The following is an 18,946-nucleotide window of genomic DNA, read 5'->3' as shown; positions in this document are numbered from 1 at the left end:
ATATATTCTACCCTGGCAGAAACAGGAAATCCACATTCTTCCTTTTACATACAGATGAAGTAAGTAGAGCAAAAGCACTGTGAAAAAATAAACATTTGTTTGGTAAGTTTGGTGTGCAGAGCACAGGGGGACAATACAAAGTTTAAATAATTCAGTTGGTGACCTTTAAAGTCTGGTAGACAGATAAGCATAGTAAACAATTAAGCAAAATACAAAACATTACCTGATTACGTGTGTTAGAGAGATGGAAAGTTCTGGGCAGAGGAGAGGGCGGGGAACCCACCCTCTTTGGGAAAGACTTTCGGAAGAGGACAGTATAATTAGGAGTCAAAAGAAATTAACTGGACAATGAAGGAGGAGACCCTAGGAAGGCAAGGTCAGGAGAGAACTGAAAGGGAAAAACAAGACAGGGGTGGGGAGGAGGGGAGGGATAGGGTGGGGATAGTCCAGACCAGGGCCAGTGTGGGGTTTCTCTGTCTCTTTTCTGGGAAGTTGAGGAGAGTTTTGTCCTTTTTTTCCACCCTAGGCTCCCTGGGGCTTAGCCTTGGCCTGAAGCACTTTCTCAGGACACGTCATTCTAAGCCTCTGACCCAGCAGGTCAGGCCAGCCGCTTAGGACTGAGCACCAGAAACTCGAGACTGTGGGAGTGCAGAATTGCTGGCTCCCCAGCGTGGGATCTTTTGTCAGCCCCGGGACGGGCGAGCTTTGGTCTCTCGTGTCGCTAGTCTGCCAGGAGCCCAGTCCCGCGCGCTAAGCTCGCACCCGGGCTGCAGAGGCAGCCCCGGGCCGGGGGCGCCGGGACCGCACATGTGCTGTCACCCAGCCAGCCCTAGTCCCCAAACTTTGAAAGGGGCGGAGTGAGGGTGGGGAGGGAGGCGGTGCTCGCGGTCCCCCTTTCCCCCGCCCTATCTGGCCCCCAGCGCGTGATCCCTCTGGGGCCTCCTCTTTTCCGGCCCCCTCAAGCTGAAGAGCTTTAAATCCCTTCCCCACGGGGGGTCTGCGGACTGGCGATTCGGCCCGCCTGGCCCGGGCTCTGGTCCTGCACGCCTTCGGCGGGAGCTGCTCGCGTCCGGGCAGGGATGGGGCCGCGGGGCGGCCGGCTGCTGCCCGTCCTGCTCGTCCTGCTCTCGGAGGTGCGCGTCGCCTCCTCAGACACTCCCGCCAATTGCTCCTACTCGGATCTGCTGGGTACCTGGGCTTTCCAGGTGTCGGAAGGGCGGGGGCCCCAGGACAACCGCATCGACTGCTCGGAGCTGGGTAAGCCTGCCCAGCCACCTCCTTCCTTTTCTTGGCTTCCGCTTCTCCTCTCCTCACAGGTAGCCAGGCCCTTTCCTTAACCTTGTCCCCTCCCCCCGCTGCCTCTCCTCTCCTTTCCCCTTTTAGTTCAATGAAGCGAAGTTTATTAAGAGTTTGCCCTAAAATGCCCCAGGTACTTTCTCCCTCACTCTTCTCAGCTCCTAAAGCTCAGCCATTAGGAACTTTATTTTCAAAAAATGGTTTTTTGACCCTGAAAGAGCTTTTGTAAAATTGCACACTTGTCAGTCAACAAGCAGTTCTTAAAAGCCTGTGTCCCAAGGGTTTGAAAGAAATGCAAACACAGACAGACCAATCCCCCCCCACCCCCAACCACCACCACAGAATCTTTGTCTTCTAGGTGTTTCCAGTCTAATGGGGACACCACGGTACTTAGGTTTTTGGTTGTAAAGTGGTGTAAATCGAATTCCAAAAGCATCTTCTGAGGCATATTCTTTATTAATTTCATTCTTTAGCTGAGCAGATTACAGACACCTTGACTCCAGGATCCTTCCTCGAGCTTGCTATTTCTCTCCTTTTCCCATTTTTCCCTCAGATGCAAGATTTTAGGGACCAAATCTGGAAATTTAGAACGTGTGGCCTTTTTTATACTAGCTTGGGCAATTTCATGAAGTGAAATTTGGTAGTGTGGTCTGACATGAGTTTGCCTGGGGGAAGGGGGGGGGTGAGCTAGAAGATATTAGGAACAGTTATGAAAACTTTTCCATTTTAAGATGGGAGAGAGAGATGAGGAAACTGATAATCTAGAGTTTCCAAAAAGAGTTCTAATTTAAATATTCTGCAAGACTACTGTTCCCATTTCAGGGTATAACTTCTGGTAAGCTATTTCCTGAGACAGAGTAAGGAAAATTTTTAAGTTAAAAAAATAACACCTAGTTTTCTTGCAGTACAAAATAAAACAACCCAGTCTCATAATTGTTAATGGAATTTTCTAAAGTATGTTTTCTATAAGGTCTTGCAGCTTGTTACAGTGAATTTGGATTCAGGAGAGAGATCTGGATACATATTCTGACCCTGCCTTGAGCAAGTCATGAACTTAGTCTTTTTTTCTGTTGTTTTTTTTTTACAAGGCAATGAGGTAAAGCACTAGGTAATTAAGTGTCTGAGGTCACATTTGAACTCTGGTCCTTACTCCAGGGCCTGCGCTCTATTTACTTCACCACCTAGCTGCCCTTGCCTCTCTGTCTTCTTTAAAAACATCCCCTTTTTCCACCCCCACCCCCCCACAAAAAAAGGAGGGTATTGGACTAGATTTCCTCAGAGGACCTTCCAGCTCTTCTATGAATAGGCAACTAGATGGTGAAATGAATAGAGCCCTAGCCTTAATTAAGAGGATGGGAGTTCAAATTTTATTTCGAACATTCACTGCTGTGTGGCTTTGAACAAGTCACTTAACCTTGATTGCCTGGTGTCCAGAGCCCTCTCCAGTTGTCCTGATTCATATCTGGCCACTGGACCCAGATGAATCTGGAGAAGTGACTTAGCATAGAATCCCTCACTCAAATCCAATTCATGTGCTTTTCATGGCATCACCTCCCTGATGTCATGATTTTCTTCAGGAATGAAGAACAAAAACAATCAATGATTACAACCTGACAATAGATTGAGTTTCTTAGAGCTGGTACTGGCTTTATTTATGTTAGAAATTGTACCAAAGTCTAGAATTCCACATTGTAGAAGCATTATAAGAAGCTTCGGTTCATTTTCCCTTATGGAAAGTATGCTATCTATTGAATAGGTAAGACTGGCAGCTGACTGACCAAAGTGATTCTCAACTTTGGAGAGGAGCATTAAATTTGTTCTTTATCTCACATAAAAGAGTTCACACATGTGGATATAACTCAAACTCTGTGGAAGCTATACACAGAAATATGTTTTTAGGTTAGAGGTACTCAAGTCATCCTCTGATGCTTTATTAGGGTGGGGACATGACTGATTTTGAAAAAGTCTGGAAAAGAATCCAATTCTAACAAATCCGGAAAGACTTGAGAGTTGGGGCTTCATATTGTCTGAGGACCAGCTTAAGTTCTACAGTTTATCACTAAAAGTTTATCATCCCTAGGGAATATATTTTTCATTACTAGTGCAACTCATTAAAAATTAATAAGAGTGCTGGAATCAGTCAGGAAAGTTTGGGTTCTTAACCTGCCTCCTGTGTGGCCTAGATGTTTAACTGAACAAATCATTTAATTTCTTAGTCTCATTTCTATGAAAAATTTCAATTGTAAAATGGGAAGTTTGGATGAGAGGGTCTCTAAAGGATCTTCTAACTTTGGATCTGTGATCCTGTGACACATTGGTAAGATACCAATCTGTGGAGCATTTATGATCAAATTGGTTGGGTGGGGAAGTAGGAAGAGGGAATATCCTCATGGGGAAATCACAACTCTTTGAAAGTAGAATAACCAAATAAAAATAGTGGTACTTAAAGAGTTCAGTAGTTAAAGATGATGTTTTGTCCTTTGTTCTCGATGAAAACCATGGCATCAGGGAGATGATGCCATGACAAGCACATAAATTGGATTTTCATCAGCCTCACTTTCTCCTCCAGAGTCATTTGCATCCAGAAGAGAGATATGTATCAGGATGACTCAAGATGGTCTGGATGCAAGGCAGAGTTAAGTGACTTGCCCAAGGTCACACCTAATAAAGTGGCAAGTGACTGAAAAATGGATTGGAACTCCCATTTTCTCCTGACTTAAGAAATCTCCAAGATCATATCAACAATGACCCCAAAGAAATAATGCTGAAGAAAATGTTTGTCATGTTTTGGTAGAGTCAGTGCAGTTAAATCCTGCAGAAGAGAAACAATGGATCTGCTTTAGAAATAGATATATTATGAATTTAGATGAGTTAAGAAAGGGGAAAGAGAGTGCATTTATTAAGCACCTACTGGGTGCACTATGTTAAATGCTTTAAAAACATCTCATTTCCTCATAGCAACTTATTGAGGTAGGTGGTATTATTATCCCTCTTTTATAGTTAAGGAAACTGAGGCAGTGAGCAATTACATGACTTGTCCAATGTCACAAAAATAATAATCTGAACTCAGGCCTTCCTAACACCAGACTCAGCTTTCTAGCCTCGCTGCTATCTGTTCTGTTCTAATTCCTGAAGTTTTCATTTTTTAGTTTCATTATTGTCTCCTTTATTGTCTTTCCCCTAGGTCTCTTCATTTTGTTACCTCTTACCCTTGACACTTAGTTTGAGCTGGCATACTGGATAGAGAAAGAAGCCATAGTTCTAATTTTGGATGGAATATTTTCTAACTTTGTTAATTTAGACAAGTTACATGATCCCCTAAAGAAAATTCTCAATAACCCTCATACTTAAGAACAATGTTTTCCACAGGGCTAAGCAACAGTCGAAAGATTATCTTTCAGATAACTTAGCCAAAAATGAGGCTTACCTTTTATTTTCACAAAGGATGATGAAAAGATCCCAAATCTGGTGCAGAAGAAGAAGGCAGTCTGGTTAAGATGGAAAAAAAAATATGAGAAGGATTATTGCTATTTCTTGAATGTTTAATTTTTCTTTGCTGTTTCTTGTTCCTAGGACCACCAAGGAAAAAAGTGATAGTAAATCTGCAGAAGTTAGATGTGGCAACTGATGAATTTGGCAATTCTGGCTTCTTCACAATCATTTACAATCAAGGTTTTGAGGTTATCTTAAATGACTACAAATGGTTTGCCTTTTTTAAGGTCAGTTTTCTTAAAGATTGTTTTCTTATTTTCATTGAACCCTGTATTTACTATTTGTTTGTTTTGTCACCATCAAAAAAAGTGAAAAAAATCACAATTTTGGACACCACTCTTCCCAAGAGAGATTAAAATAGTTCAGTCAGTCATATCACTTATTTATGTAAAATCAGAATTCGTAAATAGTTAAATATAAACACATTAAGCTCAATTTATTTTTAATTGTGCACAATTAACTATATTTGTCTTCACATTTAGGTAAGTATGACTACACCCTTTCTAATTGTAATGACAATTATTTATCTGGTCTAATCCCTCAAAATTATTGATTAAAAACAATCTGATTTATAATCTCCATTTCAACTCTCAGATCTTTGTGCTGTGTCTCTCAATTTCTTATTGATCTGATTGCCTTTTCACAGTAATGTAAAAAAAAATGGATCATGACAATGACTTGGTGGATAGGACTGAAAGTGACTTCAAAGACAGTTAACCCAAGGGTTGTATCAGTGTTATTATTTAAAGCAATGGTGAAAGTTGGATCAGTCTTCTCCCACAAGTAGGCCTGAACTATTGATCTCACTTTCCTAAGTATACCAGATTTCACTTTCTTATTTAGAAACTTTTAAGTTAAACAGTTTCTGGAAGATAGTAGGCTATGACCCAGAGAGTAGTCTGTCATCCAGATGTTCTTTAAACTCAGAAAGCAGCTGCCCATAAAAATAACTATTAAGTTGTCCAAGCAAATTCAATCCATGAGTCTGATAATAGCTGTTTCTTACAGCCTATACTGCAGAGTAAATGCAAGTCCCTTCATAGAACAAGAATTGAAATACTGAGTTTATCTGGTTAAGATTATACAATTAAAAAGCATTTAAAAGGCAGAGAATGCATGGGAAAGTGGAGGCCAAGTATATACTCAAGAGAGTTTCACTGTTGCATGTGTTGTTCATTATCATACTGTAATTTCCCTCTGTGTGTGAATGTTGACTAATAAGTGAATTCTATTGTTGGAGGGGACTTTGGTAGTTAGTTATTTGTGCAAGCAGGAGAGTTGAATTTCCTTAGGAATCCAACAAATAGACCATTTCCTTTGAACTTTCATGATGTTAAAATGATCAACCTCCACCCCTCATCTCATCACTCAACAAATAATATTTTAAGTACCTACTTTATGTTCTTGAGGAGACTAACAGCTAAATTATCCAATGACTTATGTGACCCTGACTTTTTAAAAAGACCCTTTTTCACATATTAGAAACTGACTTACTCAATATTGCATGATCAAAGGATCATTAAACTCATCCATATCAGTGCCCTAATTTGACAGTTAAAGAAACAAATGACAGAAAGCTTAAATGAGTCCAAGGTCACACCAGTAAAAAGGGACTGACTTCAAGCCCCAAGATTCCTAAGTTCTGCATTCTTTCCATTGACTTTAGGGTGATCAATCAGATCCAGTTTTGCAGATGTTAAAAAAAAAAAGATTTTTTGCAATGATTAAATAAACTAATTAAGATATTTTAAATTTATATGACAAAACTAAGCAATCATCTGAATTAGAGAGTCATAGTTTCTAATTGTGTTGTACCAGTAATAATAAGGAAAGAATTTAGCCATTTAGCAATTATCTCTCTATGTGATATTTTCTATGCCCAATTTCATGTTTAAAAAAGAATTGTCTAAATAATTATGTTGATAAGGTTGTTATTTTTTCAATAACTACAACAGTGAATCTGAAAAATTTACAAATTTACAAAAATTTGTACAAAAACTTACAAAAATTACAGATTACAAAAATTACAAATCTAGAATAACATGAAAATAAAGATGATACTAGCTCTTTCTGTGGAGAAAGATTTTTTTTCACCTTTGAAATAATTCTTAACTGGATAATTATTCAGATAACAAAAAAAAAAGACCTTTTCCTTCTTAATGATAAGAGATGGTTAGAAGTTTGACTTATTAGGAAAGAAAGACACAGACAAGACAATATGAATAAGAATGGAGTAGGGAGCTACCCATTCCTGGAAGTATTAAAGCAGGTGATTTCTCATCAAGGATGCATCAAAGGAACGCTTCTTCCTTTCACTCCTTAACATTTTGATTCTATGGGTCTTTGGAGATTTTTGGACGAAGGTGGTATACGAAACTAATCCCCTAGGAACTGAGGAGAGAGGAAATATGACATGCATTTTTTCTAATATCTGGCAAGGGAAATAAGCTGGATATTGCTCTTTACTCACATATCCATAATGGATTTTATTTCTCTGTTTAAGAACCTTGTTAAGGTTTGTTTCTCCTGGTCTTATCTGGAAATTATCTTTTTTTTCATGCCTGGTATAGCCAGGTCCATTTAGTATGAATAAGAAATCTCATAAAATAGTTGTATTATTCAAATTTTCCCAGCATAATTCTTCTGGGCTGATACCAATGGCCATATTTTATATAATTATAATAAATAATATGAATCTGGATAAATGTGACCACTTCATGGAATTCATTATTCATATTAATTTGGAACCTAGATGTATCAGACTATATATCCTTCCCACTAACCTAACATTGGTTTGAACTTAACATTTCTCTTCCCTCATTGTTATTTCATCATGCAGAAAAAAAGCATTGGTCTATGAATGATATAATGAATGATCTGGATTTTGGGCAGATATTTTTGGTTTCTTAACTTTCACATCACTTCCTCTCTCTGAGTCTCCATTACCTCATGGGATTAAATGTGATGTTGTTTAAGTTTTTCTTCAAGTCCAAACCATTTTACAGTTCTTAGAAGTAAAATCAAGCCTATAGGCACACATGTAAGGTAGCCTGCACTCTGCCTGCCTACCCACTTATGTTTGAGGGGAAAGAGAGGGAGAATGAGAATTATTTCTTACTTTTGGTCAAGAGTTTAAATAATTTACTAGAATCATTTTTATGGTATTTGTCTTTTTAATAATGACCTAGAAATCAAGTGTTTTCTCTTTAAAAGAATGTGTTCTGCTTATTAACAATCAACATTGTATTATTTTAAGAGAAAGAAGTCTTTTTTTTCTCTTAAATGGAGTTTGCATCCATCCCTAATCTCTCTCTCACCCATATCCGCTACCAGAATGTATCTAGGATTTATAAAGGGGGAAGTCATAGAAAGTAAGATGAGGAACAGACTAGTTTATGCTTTTCCAAGCTGTTAAATCCAGCTTGGGTTTTTTTTCTTTTGTTAGTGTCACTTCCTCTTTGCCATAGGGCTGAAGGAAAACACAAAAAGAGAATGTTGGAGGAGGAACTCACCAGTTTAATTTTGAGTCATGAGCCAGCCAAAGATGAGAATGGCAAGAAAGCTTTATTCAAATGTTTTTTGGTCATCCCTTACCAAAGCTATTTCTTTTCTAATTGAGATTTAGTTTGGGGTGAGATTCTTTTTAAAAGCATCAGTTTGGATCTTCTTTACATGATGTGTCTGTACATATGCCTATATTTATATTGCTACTCTTATTATAAAGGGCTTCCAGTCCCACTGTGGAACTTCTTTGGGAATACTATCCTCTTAAAATTAGATATTGCTTTAATGTTTTACTTAATATTTGCGATCAATACTAGTGATGTCAGTCTCATGTGTTTCTTTGATTAGATTGTGTGGGTTCTGGAGTTTAAATTTTGACTTTCTTGACTCAGCAGCAAAGGATTCTAGTCTAGCTTTTTAAAGTCTATCATTTTATAAATAGAAATGATTCCAGAGTAAGCAAACTTAACGTGACCTTTAGCTGATATTAGTTCCAATGATTAACTTTGGACTTGCAAAAACATATTCAACATAATTCAAGTGCTGGAAAAGGTAAAAAACGAATTACCTTTTCTTGTTTGTTTAAATGACAGTTTTATATTGCCTTACCATGTTTTAATCATACTTTTTCTTAATCTGAATTTAATACCACATTTGATCCTTTGTAAAATTTTCTTAGGATGTCACTGATTTTATGAATCAGTTTTTCTTGCACATGGGGACTGTGGGGAAGTATGATTTGAACATCTGAGAACAACTTGGTGAGCACAATTGATATATTTTATTTTTCTTATCATGCTTCTGTCTTTTTCACCTTAATCCTCAAAGGGAATGGGAGGAGAAGGATGATCCTTATGCCACCTTCCTGTTATAAGCCTGCTTGTTCTTACCTATCAATGAGCTGTTTTATAGCTCTTCTGCTAAACCTTAGCAAGCTCCAAGCAACCTAAGATGTACATTCTAATGTGTTTGCAAAGTTGATCGATAATTTAAGCATTCAGATGGGGTTTTCATATTAAGAGACTATGTGGGAGATTCTTAAAGCAAGAAACATAATTTTCCCACTCTGAGGAGGCACTGAGCTGCTTCAATAGAAAGAGAGTTTTTGAGACAATCTAGAATAGTGTCAAGTCTATATCCTAGAATTGTATCTTCCTAAGAGGAAGGAACATTTTGACTGTTAAACTTCCCACTGGAGTCAGGTCTAAGAAATTCTACTTAGAATTTGGCTTAATTAGTTTCTAAGGATTGTTTTAATTCTAAATCAATAATCCCTTCACTTTTCTGAAGTGTTAGGTTAAATGTGAAATCAGTCTGAATCAGAAGAGTAAACAGGGTAGTCAGAAAAGAAATAGGAGAGAGGAGAATTATAGACCCTTCCTCTGCCTGCCTAGCCATGCATTTATACATTTCACTTTCTCAAAACTTTCCTCTCAGGTAGCATTTCTCAGGTAGAATTCATAAATGAGCAGTAGGTGATAGAAAAGAAATTCAAGGGAAGGTGAGAGGCTAGGTGCTAATGCTTCCAGTTAGCTTCATTTTCCTTCCCTGTCCTTTAGCAGGGACCAATTAGCTTCCTCTGTCCTACCAAATAGAGAAACTTACCTTGCTCAGAGGATTCAGAGGAAGACCCTGGGCTTGCTTAACAAAAACAATACTTGGGAGTAGTTGGCTATAGAGGGCTAAACTCATAAGGCTGAGTTTGTAGCTTAGAGGGGGAAATAGTGTTCCAACTAACAGTCAGCATAGGTCAGATTAATATCATACTTGCTAATCAGCCTGTGCAAATGCATGTGTTCATTGAATATGATACTCTGCATGCGCAATGCTACTATTGCCTCATTTGAGTGTAATGCCAGATCACGCAATGAAAACTACATTGATATCCTTACGTATTTTTACTAATTAAGCATGAAGAGCACCAGGTTGGGTATACATTAACACACTACTGTATAAGGAAGGGTCTAATCCATTTTTGCCAAAAGTAACCTTAGTTTTCATTGTTTTTTAGTTATGAAATAGAAAAACCTGTCTGGCATGGAACCATCAAAAATGGGATGGCTCTTGTAATCTGAGGCATACTGAGAATACTGAGGCCAAGAGTCAAAACTCTCCTGCTAAGTAGCTGAGGCTACAAACTAAAAAACAGTATTTGTGCACAGGTTTTGGGAAAGGGAATCCTGGTCACCCATCTATCTCTTCAACATCTCCCCTGAAATGTGGAATGCAGCAGGAACAACATTAGTGTCTTCTTTGAACACGAAGGACTGCCATCGACCCAGGCAGCTAGAGTTTGGAAAAGCTAGACTCTACTGAGTTACCTTTGTCTCACTACCTAAAAGCTTTAATAAAAGGAAACAAGTTGAAAAACATTGACATTTTTTTCTAGTTAAAATGATTTCACAAGTCTATTACTGACTGCAGAGAGTGTTTTTTTTAGTCTGATTTCCTGTTTGGCTGTCTTAGTTCAGTTGTGTTTTATCCTGTTCCTTTCCTTACTGCTATAGAACCTGTCCTGTTTAAGTTTCAATCTTATATGTCTGAGCAGTTTGGTTGCTGAAAAGAAATCATTAAACTTTTGAGGCCAAAAATTGAGCTATTGTATAAAGAAAAAGAATTATATCATCTTAAGAAAAATGTTAAACATTGACTCTTATATGTGCATAGTCCTAAAAAGGAAAGAAAAAAGAACATTTGTACATGAAACATTGATATACTCCTTGTGTGAAGAAGCAGTTTATTCTGTTAAAATGTGGGGAAAGACACAGATGATGAGGACTTAGTAGACAACTAAGGAGGCATAATATGAGAGCAGAGAAATGATTAAGATCACAGGGTATTATACTCCTTCAGCTTTTTTGGATATGACTGCATTTTGAGAGATTAGAACTCATTTGTAAATTAAAAGGTGTTTGGATACTGGATTAGATGAAGATCAATAGTTTTCAACAGAAAGTTGAATTTCCTGAGTTCTATCTCATAAAGGAAAGATGAGTCACTGAGTCCCAAGAGACTCAGATTTGAACAGAGAGGATTCCAGCCAGAGAGAAGCTAATAGAAGCCCCAAAGCAGAAGTTGAATGAGAAGGCTCTACTAGCATGAGCAATGAATGAATAGGAATGGTTTAGTTCCTGTAGTTAAAAGACTGAATATTGAAAGAGAAGCACCTTGTAGATTGGCTGAAGAAAAGGATGCCTTCTTGGAGGGGAGCTGAACTCAGTACCTGTCCCCTTTCAGTGACATCTGAGTGTAAGAGGTGAAACCTCTTGAAATAATTTCTAGCTCTCTTCTGCCTTCTCTAGTTTGTATGGAACAAGCAGATGGGGAAGGACAGGAATTGCTAAGAGTGCTATTTGGCTATAAACACTAGGCTGATAGTTGATTGAATAACATAGATTCTTCATGTGGGAAGAGCTAATTGCTTGTTTGTGCCACCCAGAGAACTTTACTAAGATAATGATAACTGACTAGATAACCTAGAATTGTCCTGAATGAAGATCTGACTGGGCTTGTCTGTATTTCTCAGAATTATAATCCAATAAATCTCTGTAGTTCTCTGTCAGGAGAGAGTGAGGAAGGTAAGCAGCTAGCACAGAAGTGGATTCCTGAGGGAGAAAGATCCAAGGATATTGATGCTTACAGTCAAGAGTAATGAGTTACTTCAAGCAAATGAGTTTTCCTCACTCATCTGCCTTATTGCTAGGTTTCTATTTGTGCCTGTTCTCCATTATAGACACTGTATACTAGAATATGACCCAGGTTTATATGTAAACTGTGATATGTTGATTATTCCTTCATTTGTCTCAGGTAATTGTAATGTTACATTGATTGGGGCAAGGGTATGCTTTATCATCGAATAAATATTTTGTTTTTGAGAACTAATGGTGTCACGGTGATTGATTTTGTATGATTGAGAAACATACCAGTGGAGTCATAATGAGCCATCTTAGTAAGCAGTGAGACTATATCCTTTATCCACAACAAGTTTACCCTTAGGGCTGTGAGAGATTTTTGAATCATAGTCACTTGGTGGTCCATTTTTGGGAACCACAGTCTTATCAGTATGAGGGCCGGTTGGAGTAAGCAGATCAATCCAGAGGGAGATTGGTGATACATCCTGTGCTAAGGTCTACATGATGAAGGGATAAGGCTGTGAGATAGAGTAAACAACTCTATTGTTAACATTCTGTCCCATAGACACAGCAAATCTGCTAGAAGCAAAGAAGAAATGAGGAATAAGAGGGCATATTGGAGGAAAAGAGTCTTAGTTGTTTTTAGGAGGGTAGAGATTTCTTCTGGGACTGTTGCAAGGATAATTCTGTTTTGGAGGACCAATTAATTAAAGTTGCCATATGTGTAGTGTAGGTGCAAGGGCTCTGGACTAAGCCTCAGGAGACTGGGTTCTAAACCTAGTTCTGCTAAGAGCTAACTGTGAATGCAGGTCACATCTGCTTGGATTTCAGGGTCTTCTGTTACATGATTAAGTTGGAGTTGATTATTACTGAAATTTGTTGAAAGAGAATGTGAACTGAATCAGATGGGGGGGGGAGGAAATGATAAAATAGAAAAGAGCTACCTAATCTTTGTTGTTTAGATGTTACCAAACTCATTCCATTTCCTTATTGCCTGGAATATGCGCTTTCAATATCTCCTCCTCTTAGTATCCCAGTGTCAATTTAAGCCTGAATTCATGTAGCACATTCCAGGTTATCCTTTTTTGGTCTGTCTTGTTATTAATGCCCTCTTAGCTTCTCAAATGATTGGATAATCTCTACATTTATCTATTTACATATTGTTTTCCCCTAGAAAAATGGGAGATCCTTAAGTGAAGGAATAATTTCTCTCTCTCTCTCTCTCTCTCTCTCTCTCTCTCTCTCTCTCTCTATATATATATATATATATATATATATGTATATAAAATGGCTTGGTCTATTTAAAAAATAAATGAGTTCACTTAGCTTCCATAATAATTACAGCTTTTACTTACCAATCATAATATTAAGTACTTACCATTTTTCAAGAGATTTATGGTTTAGAAAGTGCCCTAAGTGCATTATTTCACTTGAATTCCAAAACAACTCTGTGAAGCTACTGTTGATATTATCTCCATTTTACAGATGCAAAAATCAAGAGTCCATAAATAACTTGTATTTGTCACATAGCTAGTTAGTAAATGGTGGAACAGAAATTTGAACTGAGATCTTCTTACCCTATGTTCATTATTACTTCCACTATATTACTTTGCATCTTTTGGAATTAGAGTGAAAGAGAAGTCTTTTGGAGAAAAAAATAAAGACTTTAGGCTCTGACCTGTGGGTAATACTCTTCTGGTAAAACCCAAATTGCTTCAGTAATTGTTGTTGAATGCTTAAGACAAAGAACTGATAAATGTCTCTGGTAATAACACTCTTAGAATGAAGGATATTGCTGAAATGCATTCTCTGTTAATAATTACAGTGTCATAGGACAAATTTCTTAATTATAGACCAATGTCCAGTTGCACAGATCATCACATTTTATGATGAATGCCCATGCAGTAATTTCCTATTAGCCCCTGTGTAGATGCCCCTGAGGATTCCAGTTTAGCTGTTTACTTTATGACCTTGAAAAAATTGTTTCTTCTCTCTGGGTCTCATTTTCTTGACCTGTAAAAATGAAGAGGTTGGACAAGATGGCTCTCTTAGACCTTCCATTTTGAAATCTTAAATGAGTATCCTTTTTTTTGTCACCTGCTTTTCTCTACCATCTTTTTTATGTTTTTTGGTGATTTTATTGGCATGGGAACTTGCTCTACCAATTCATTCGGTAATTGGTCTACAATTTACAGATCGATTGAATGTCTCAATCACAGTTACCCAAGTAATGTTTGTTAGACAGGATGTGAATTATATCTTCTTAATTCCAAGGTTAGCCCTTTATGCACAACACTTCAGTGCCTTTCTATTCTACTTTGTCACAGTAACCAAACACAAGGCTTTTTCATGCATTTAAATTTTAAAATAATCTCTCAAACCAAGTATGCTAGATTATTCTCACAGAATCATTCTCTATCTACCATAGCTGGAAAGTAGATCTATATCTAATCCTTAGAACTTTAAAGTAGCAGAATTTGATGAATTTCTCCTTTCTTTTCTAACCAGAAATGTATTTGTGCTACCTGTGGAATGGTGAAATGATTTGCTCCATTTATTGCTTAAGTAATCCAGCTGTTCTTAAAGAGATAAAACACTAACTATATCACAAGATGAACAAATCAGGTTAATTTTTTTGTACAGTAAGTTGTTCTTTTTCAAGTTATGAAAGTCCTTAAATTACAACTGCATTAAATGTTTCTGCATTTAGACATTTCAGAATCTGCTATGATATTGGTTTTTTAAAACATAATTTTAAAAAAATACATGGTACAAAATTAGCCCTCTAGAATCCTGAATGATAATTTTAAAATGTGTTTAGAAAAAGACTCCTGACTCCAAAACTAGTGGTCTATTTGCTGTACAACCTAACTGCCCTAGATAAAGAAATAGACTCAGGAGAATCAATCATTTTCTTTGTCTTTTTTTAAAAATGTTTTATTGATTCTTTGTTTTATAATGTTATCACTTTTCATTTAACCCTCTACCCTATAATAAAGTTCTTTTGTGTGTCAAATAATTTGAGTCAAGAAAAACAAATCAACCTTTTCTAAAAATGTGGGCCTTAATCTTCACCTTCTGCACAAGAAGAAAAGTGGCAGGAAAAGTAACAAAACCAATCAATAGAGGTAGATAGAGTGCTTGACTTTGATTCAGAAAACCCTAAGCTTGCCTTGGTCACTTCTAATAGTGGTTTGGGTAAATCACATAACCTCTGTCAAATTCAATTTCCACATCTGTATAGGTACTCTAATAAAAGCACTCACCTTCTAGGGTTGTACAGAGGATCATATTGATAAAGAGATCATATTGATAAAATGTTTTGCAATTTTAAAGCAATATATATAAATGCTAACTACCCATTAGATGGAAAATTCTGGAAGAGCAAGGACTGTTTTCTCCTTTCTTTGTATTTCTAAATCTTATCACAGTACCAGTTATAGAAGCATTTAATAGAGCTCTTTGACCAGCTCAATGCATCCCCCCCCAAAATCTGAAAAGATGTTCAGTGATCCAAACTTATGCACCTCACCACCTCTGCAAAGAAATGAAACATGTCTACTCATCTGTTCCTTAGTACCATGCTTATTGTTTTAATTCTAGGAATGTTAATTTTCTATTGTTGTGTTATTGTTTACATTTTGGTTGTAATTATTGGGTATATTTTTTGACTTTACTTCATTTTATATTAGTTAATTCAATAAGCTTTCATGCTCCTCAGTAACTCTTATAATCATTTCTTACTTCATTACATTCAGGTACCACATTTGTTTAGCCTTTCTCCAGTTGCTGGACTGCTATTTGTTTTCAGTTTTTTATTATACCTCTAAGTGTTGCTATAAATGTCTTGATGTTTATGGGGATTTCTTATCAATGGTCTCCTTGGAATAGATACCAAGTATGTGAATCTTTAGATCAAAAGGTAGCAAGTGACTTTCTTATGACTACATGTTAACAATAGTGGAGGTAAGACCAAGAACATACCTATGTGAACCTGCAAAAATGAAACAAACTTTTTGAGTGAGGATTGCTTATCTTATTCTTTCAGGCTTCTTTGAGAATGAGTGTGACCTAGGATGGATACTGTGTGTGTGTGTGTGTGTGTGTGTGTGTGTGTGTGTGAGAGAGAGAGAGAGAGAGAGAGAGAGAGAGAGAGAGAGAGAAAGAACTATCCAAGCAATTTTATTCCTCTTTCCCATCAAGTTCATTAATGATCATCTACTTCCACAAAAATCTGACTTTGTTCAAAGGTCAAAAGTATGTTGTGTGTGTGTGTGTTGAAAAGTTCATCTCCTCATTCCAGATTCATTGCTTATCCACTGTTCTCTAACTAAGCCAGACCTAGTTCCTAAATGGAAAATTGCTACTATTTTCCATTTCACTTTACTAGATCTATCTCTCTGTGTTTTATTTTCCTTCCCTCTTCCATTCATCCTCCAATCATTCACTCTCTCTTCTAGCATAAGTCCTCTAAGAGCATAACTTTTCTCTGTAGAATTTGGTGAAGTGAGGTAAAAAGAGTACAGGATTTAGAAGTAGGAGATGAATTCAGTTCTCATCTTATACTTAAGTGACTGTGGGTTAGTCATTTAAACTCTGTAACTTGGCTATAAAATGTGGATGTAATACATTTATCTTATCTCAGAGAGTCATTATGGAGATTTTTAAACCTTAAAGCCACTTGTCAATGAATTATATATTGGTGGGTTTGCAGGAGCCTTCTGAATTTAAAAAAAAAAATGAACCAGGTAAAAGTCTAAGAGAATGTACACAGGAACTGGTAGGATAATGACCAAACCTCTATTTCCTTTCTTATGCAGTATAAGAAGGAAGCTCACAATGTGACGAGTTACTGTCACGAGACGTTTCCTGGATGGGTACATGACGTTCTGGGCAAAAACTGGGCATGTTTCACTGCAAAGAAACTTGTAAGCGCTACTGAAAATGTACAAGTAAATGAGTTACCCCCAAGGCAGCACAAAGAGAGGTGAGTAGGCCTAACTGAGGATTGAGTTTGTTCATATTTGTAAAACACAATTTTATTGCTATTATAGTCAAAATGTTATACCAGCACCATCAGTTCTGACTATGAAACCCTGCCCTCTGTAATTGTGGACAAGGCACTTCATCTTTCTGAAACTCTTGATTTCTTATCTGTAAACAGGGGGATTAAGATTGTATGCTTTTTCTCAGAAATGCCATGAGGAAATGATAGCTTAAAAATTTTAAGTGAAAGACAGTTGTTATCATTACTTGTACAAATCTAACATTGTGATACAAAATCCCTAGAAATTATTCCTACATTGTTCAATGCAATTTTTTTGATTCCATATTTTGCTTGAATTCAAAATGCTTGCTTTTAAACTACTTGTAGTCTTAAAAGAAATCATTCCTGAGAAAAAACTTGTTAGATACTTTCTATATGTAACACACTGCTAATGTTGGATATACAGATAGAAACTTTGAAACAGTACCTATACTCAAGTAGCTCACACTTTAATGGGGAAGGAGGGCATTATGCAGAGGCAACAAGCATTTATTTATTAGGTATTTATTATGAGTCAGACCCTAAATCTTGGAAATACAGAGAAAAGCCTAAAGCTAAAACAAAGTGTCTACTGTCAGAGAAAATACATTGTAATGGTTATGTAGCATATAAATAAGGAGATATGTACAAGATACAAAGAGTAATAGATGAAGGTAATGTGAAAGAAGTCCCTGATTTTCAATAGAATTGATTTTCTTTGTAGTCCTATGTATTTTTTTTGTTTTTAAAAAAACAGAATTTGGAAAAAAGTTCCATAGGATTCACTGGATTGCCAGAGGAGTTTGTGTTATTAATTGGATTAAAAACACCTTTCTTATATTATTTTCTTTAATTATCTTATTCTTTATTATATCTACTTTTACTTCTTTCTCAATGACTTCCACATCTATTTTTCTTCCCAATTAGCATTTAAAATGACACATCACTTTCAAGATACCCTATAATTCTAATCATACAGATTCAATATCTCAGAATCATTGTGGACTTTTGCATTGTCTTTATTATACCTGTGAAAAATCTCATTTCTGCCTCCTTGTTTCTATTCCCATTGTTGCCACTTCATTTTAGGTCCCACTTTCTTCTCATATGGATGAATGTAGTGGTCTAATAATTTGTGTTTCTTTTAGTTACTCCCTCTTGTAATCAGTGATCTTGCTTCTCTACCATTCTAGGTCTCAAAGAAACTTTAGAAGTTATCTAAATCAACCTCCTCATTTTACAGTGAGCCAAGGGAGACCCATAGACATTAAGTAATTTGCCCTAGATCACATAATTAAATAGAAAAACTGGGATTTGAAATAGAAACTTATCCAGTATCATTCTGATATGCTATGCTTCCCTCCTTCAAAACCTACCCAACTCTTGCCAATAAAGGAAGAAATAGTAGCCTTCCCTTGTAAAAGTAGAAGGAAATGTTGCTAATTATGTACATGAAAATCATTAATCAGTTCATTTCCCTCCATAATGTTGTTTTTAGAATAGGTTAAGATGAAATGTGAGAAAATGAGTGCTTTTGCTATCTTTTTTTTTTAACAAGGCAGTGGGATTAAGTGACTTGTCCAGGGTCACGCAGCTAGGAAATTATTATGTGTCTGAGGTTGGATTTGAACTCAGGTCCTCCTGACTCTAGGGCTGGTGCTCTATCCACTGCACCACCTAGCTGCCCCTTAATTTTACTGTCTTATTCCATTAATTTCCTACTATTCCTGTCTTGACTTCTGTAGAACTAAAACTTGAGCATATTTTCTTTTGGGGCTAATTCTTCAGTGCCAATATTAATGATGACATAGCACAGGATTCTTATCCCTGACCCAGAAGCCCAGAATGTACCTATTGCTTCTAAACTGGCAGCCTGCTATACTGCAGTCACGCTTACAATGGAATAAAGACAACACCCAGTCTCCAAAATTGGGACTGAGCTTCACTGTAGCATGATCAGTCTTGTAGGAGAGTTCCTGGTTCAGTGTTTCTAAGC

At 36.9% G+C, this 18,946-nt stretch overlaps 1 protein-coding gene across 1 annotated transcript in view; it reads left to right on the top strand.

Moving 5' to 3' along the window:
• Positions 1-1,064: 1,064 nt before the first annotated feature.
• The window catches only part of CTSC (cathepsin C), a 42,574-nt gene continuing 24,692 nt past the window's right edge, over positions 1,065-18,946 (top strand). The window contains exons 1-3 of the mRNA XM_074217073.1: positions 1,065-1,257; positions 4,870-5,015; positions 16,745-16,911. Of these exons, the coding sequence (XP_074073174.1) occupies positions 1,080-1,257; positions 4,870-5,015; positions 16,745-16,911 (491 nt within the window). The 5' untranslated portion in view covers positions 1,065-1,079. The remainder of the gene's footprint in view (positions 1,258-4,869; positions 5,016-16,744; positions 16,912-18,946) is intronic.

Source organism: Macrotis lagotis, chromosome 1, assembly GCF_037893015.1.
Source record: "Macrotis lagotis isolate mMagLag1 chromosome 1, bilby.v1.9.chrom.fasta, whole genome shotgun sequence".
Taxonomy (NCBI): domain Eukaryota; kingdom Metazoa; phylum Chordata; class Mammalia; order Peramelemorphia; family Peramelidae; genus Macrotis; species Macrotis lagotis.
The sequence above is the reverse complement of the archived record's forward strand: the minus strand, read 5'-3'. Positions and strand labels throughout refer to the sequence as shown.